The sequence below is a fragment of the Asparagus officinalis genome, unplaced genomic scaffold, assembly GCF_001876935.1.
Source record: "Asparagus officinalis unplaced genomic scaffold, Aspof.V1 AsparagusV1_Un2425, whole genome shotgun sequence".
Lineage (NCBI taxonomy): Eukaryota > Viridiplantae > Streptophyta > Magnoliopsida > Asparagales > Asparagaceae > Asparagus > Asparagus officinalis.
Window position 1 is genome coordinate 1 of NW_017974684.1, and position 3577 is coordinate 3577.

At 35.1% G+C, this 3577-nt stretch overlaps 1 protein-coding gene across 1 annotated transcript; it reads right to left on the reverse strand.

Moving 5' to 3' along the window:
* Positions 1-791: 791 nt before the first annotated feature.
* Positions 792-3101, reverse strand: LOC109828573 (the record flags this gene model as incomplete). Its single annotated transcript, XM_020395537.1, has 2 exons — positions 2548-3101; positions 792-863 (listed from the first exon to the last, which is right to left on the reverse strand). Coding segments are annotated over exons 1-2 (384 nt in total), but the record flags the coding sequence as incomplete, so codon positions are not given.
* Between the last annotated feature and the right edge of the window lie 476 nt (positions 3102-3577).

The following is a 3577-nucleotide window of genomic DNA, read 5'->3' on the forward strand; positions in this document are numbered from 1 at the left end:
GATGTATATTCGATTCGTTTGTCTATCAAATATTCGTTTAAAATTTGATCACTTATTATTTGTATTATTACACATACGATGTCATATTTTTAACCCATATACCATTTCTACTTAAATTTTATGTACTTATTTTAAGACTTAAATAATCTTAAATCTGTTTTCTAATGAAAATTTTGATTTAAATATATATACATCATATATTATAAAGAAATAATTTTTATTTATGAATTCAAATACTATTTGGAAATCAAATTCTTTAGCGGAATAAATATATTTTGATATTCGATAAGTATTCATGAACATTTATCAAATACCAAGTATTCGGGTTCGAATTTGAAAAACTCCAAATATGAATCTTAGAGCCCACATTTGAATTCAATAATTTTAAACAAATACAAACACGAACACCTTAGTATTCGATTCGATTCGATTTTTTACCACCCCTAGGGCCAATAGCCTTAACCAAATACTCGCAAACCTTAAAAAAGATGGGAAGAAAACTAAGCAGTTGATGATTCAGTACAGGTAAAAGGTGTCACATGCGAACATTCTGTACATACACTAATTAAACTAAATTAAAAGGTATAGGTGCCAGCATTTTGTACATACTAAAAAACACAACATATATACTGAAAACAACTGCACATATGCAGCAACCAATTCATGTGAGCCAGCAAGAGAAGGTTTCTAAGTGAACGCAACACAAATGCACAATAACAAATTGAGTTAAATTATTAGGATTCAGAAAATTATCCATAAATATTGAGAGGCCAATGGTTTAGCTCACTAACCTGTGCAGGTGATATAGCATATGCATTGAGATCACAGTTAATATAATAGCAGCTAACATCCAAATCTTCCCCCTGTTACAGATCAAGAACATTAGTTATACATGACAAAAGAAAAAAAATAGTGCGTAACTGTTTTCATTAACAAAAATATACCAACCCCATCAAATTCATCAGATAATGGAACCTGTTGCTTGGTTATGGAGTGAAATTTGTGAAGTGAGATTAGAGAGTATTGACTTAACAACCAAGACAGTGATCCTTATCACTTAACTTCCATATTCATGGACTCACAGGCTAACATCCTCAGTATTTAGAATACCAGATGCATAAAAACACATTTATTTATAGTGTGTATTCTAGGAATGAAAATGAGATTAGCAAATATATTATACATTTCAAGAACCAATATAACATGGAGTTGATAATGACTATAGATGAAAAAGTCCCTAACCTCCCTCTTCTCGCACTCGTCTCTTCCCAGGCGAAAAGGGTTAATAGAATGTTTTTGAAACCAAATCTATGAAACATAAAAATATTTCCCTTTTGATGAGAAAATCCATAATTAGAGACCAAAAAGAAACCACTAATGCTCTACCAAGTGAACTTAACTGTACACTTCCTTCTTTTGTGGAAGCTTGTGAGTTTAAACCTTCCTGCGTGTAGTGAGCAAATGATTTTCGTATTGATAGGTAAACATGTACTAATATATAGGTATTCTACAACAAGAGTTCTGCCCCCACCCCCACCAACCCAAAAAAAAACCTCTCTATGTAGCAGCTACTTTCTCTTCATTGGAAAGCTCCTCCCTCTCATAATGCAAGGCTTTGAACCTTTCTGAAAAACGATGTTTATCTTAAAGGAGGGGGTTATTTGCACTTTAATATCATAAATATTCACTCTTCTAATTTTGATACCCTGAAGTTCTAGTTTGACAATTTAATACCCCAAAGTGCAAAAAAAAATTGAAATTAATATTGTTAAGAAAATCAACATACAACAGTGAAAGAGGGGGAAATTTTTTCTTACCAATTTTTTGGAAAAGTAAGGAACAAAGTTCTTTGTTTGGGTTATCAAATTGTCAAATTGAACATTTATAACTTTGAGATATCAGATTGTCAAAATAAAACTTTGGTATATCAAATCAAAGTTAAAAAAGGGTGAAACTTTGAGATTATAAAGTGCAAATAAGACTAAAAAAAGAAGGGAAGATGTTGCACATATCCTTCTTCATTGTGAAAGATTTTGGGACAATGTGGGCAGACTCTTGTATCTCTCCAATCTGTGATAGAAAAAATAAATGTATGGGAGTTTTGTGTGTTCAAAAACAAGCTGAGGAAGATTTGGTGGGCTTTATTTGTTGTTATTATTTGGCTCATATGGCAAGAAGGAGATAACAGAATTTTTAACAACAATGTACCTACTATATGCAGCACTATTGACAAAGATCAGGGGGAATTTACATGCAAGGTCAACATGGAGCGGTGATTAGCAAATCGAAAACGTTCATATGCTTATTGAAATACTATCACAACGTATGACAGAATGATGCATACATCTTGTATAATGTAAATTGCTATGTTTATGATCCGATATGTGACACGGTGGTATTTTGTCCTGTCTTGCTCAATAAAACATCATTCACCAGCCAAAGAAATTAGCTGACAACAATAAAATAAAAATTGAGAATGAGGATACCTCTATCATTTCAAATACAAATTAAAAGAAGCAAATCATCCTTAGTCCTAGCAAAACTCACCTGAATGTGATCAAGTACCGACCTTGCCGAGTTCAACGAAATCCCCCGCTCCGCCGACGGACCGCCGCAAACAATCCCAACCTTCAAAGGCCTCTCCTCCACAACCACCTCCTCTTCCTCCTTCCTCCTCCCCTCCAAAACCTCCGCCGACGCTGAAACCCTAACCCCTCGCCTCGCCGACCGCTCCCTCTCCAATTCAATCCTCAGCCTCCCAAAACTCGCCAACCGAATCTTCGATTCCCTCGGAGCCAAACCCCGAACGCTACTCTTCGCGAAGCGGAGCGAGAGAGGAGCTGAAGAGAGAGAAGCCATGGCGCAGTTGAGCTAGGGTTTGGGGTTCGAGAGTGTTCGAAGGGGAGGAGAGTGATCATGGCGATTTTGTTCGATCCGGGGTTTATAAATACTCGGTCCTCAGAAGGAGAAGGGAAGAGAGGGGAATGGGATGGCTCCGTCGTATTCGCGCTCTTTGTGCGGTGGTTTTGTGCGTGGGTTTTAAATGTGGAGGTCGTTTTCTTCGGATTCCCGGTGCCCTGTGCTGCTGTGAGTGATGATGATGATGGGTTGGATTTTTTTTTGGTAAACTTTATGCAGCCCCTATTTGTACAGCCAACTTAAAACCGCACCTCTACTTGGACTGCATATGCAAATCACTATTTCGTTTGATAAAAATTTCAAATCTTATAAAACATAAAATTCGAAATTCGAAATTAGAGACATGTTAAGGGTCTGTTTGTTTGCCTTAAAAAAATGGGAAATCAAAAAAATAGAAAACTATTTCTAAAAAGAATTATTTTGGGAGTGTTTGGTTTGCTAAAAAAAAGAAGAAAATCAAAGAAATGAAGATAAGATTAGATGAGTTGTCACCTTATTAGATGATGATGTGAGTGATTTTTTTAAGAAAACCTATTTTGATGTTGTTTGGTTGGCAAAAAAAATAAGGAAATGAATTATAAGAAACTTATTCTTGTAATAGGTTGTTTTCTTTTGTTTGGTTCATTCTTAAAAATAAGAAAATAGATGAGATGAGATA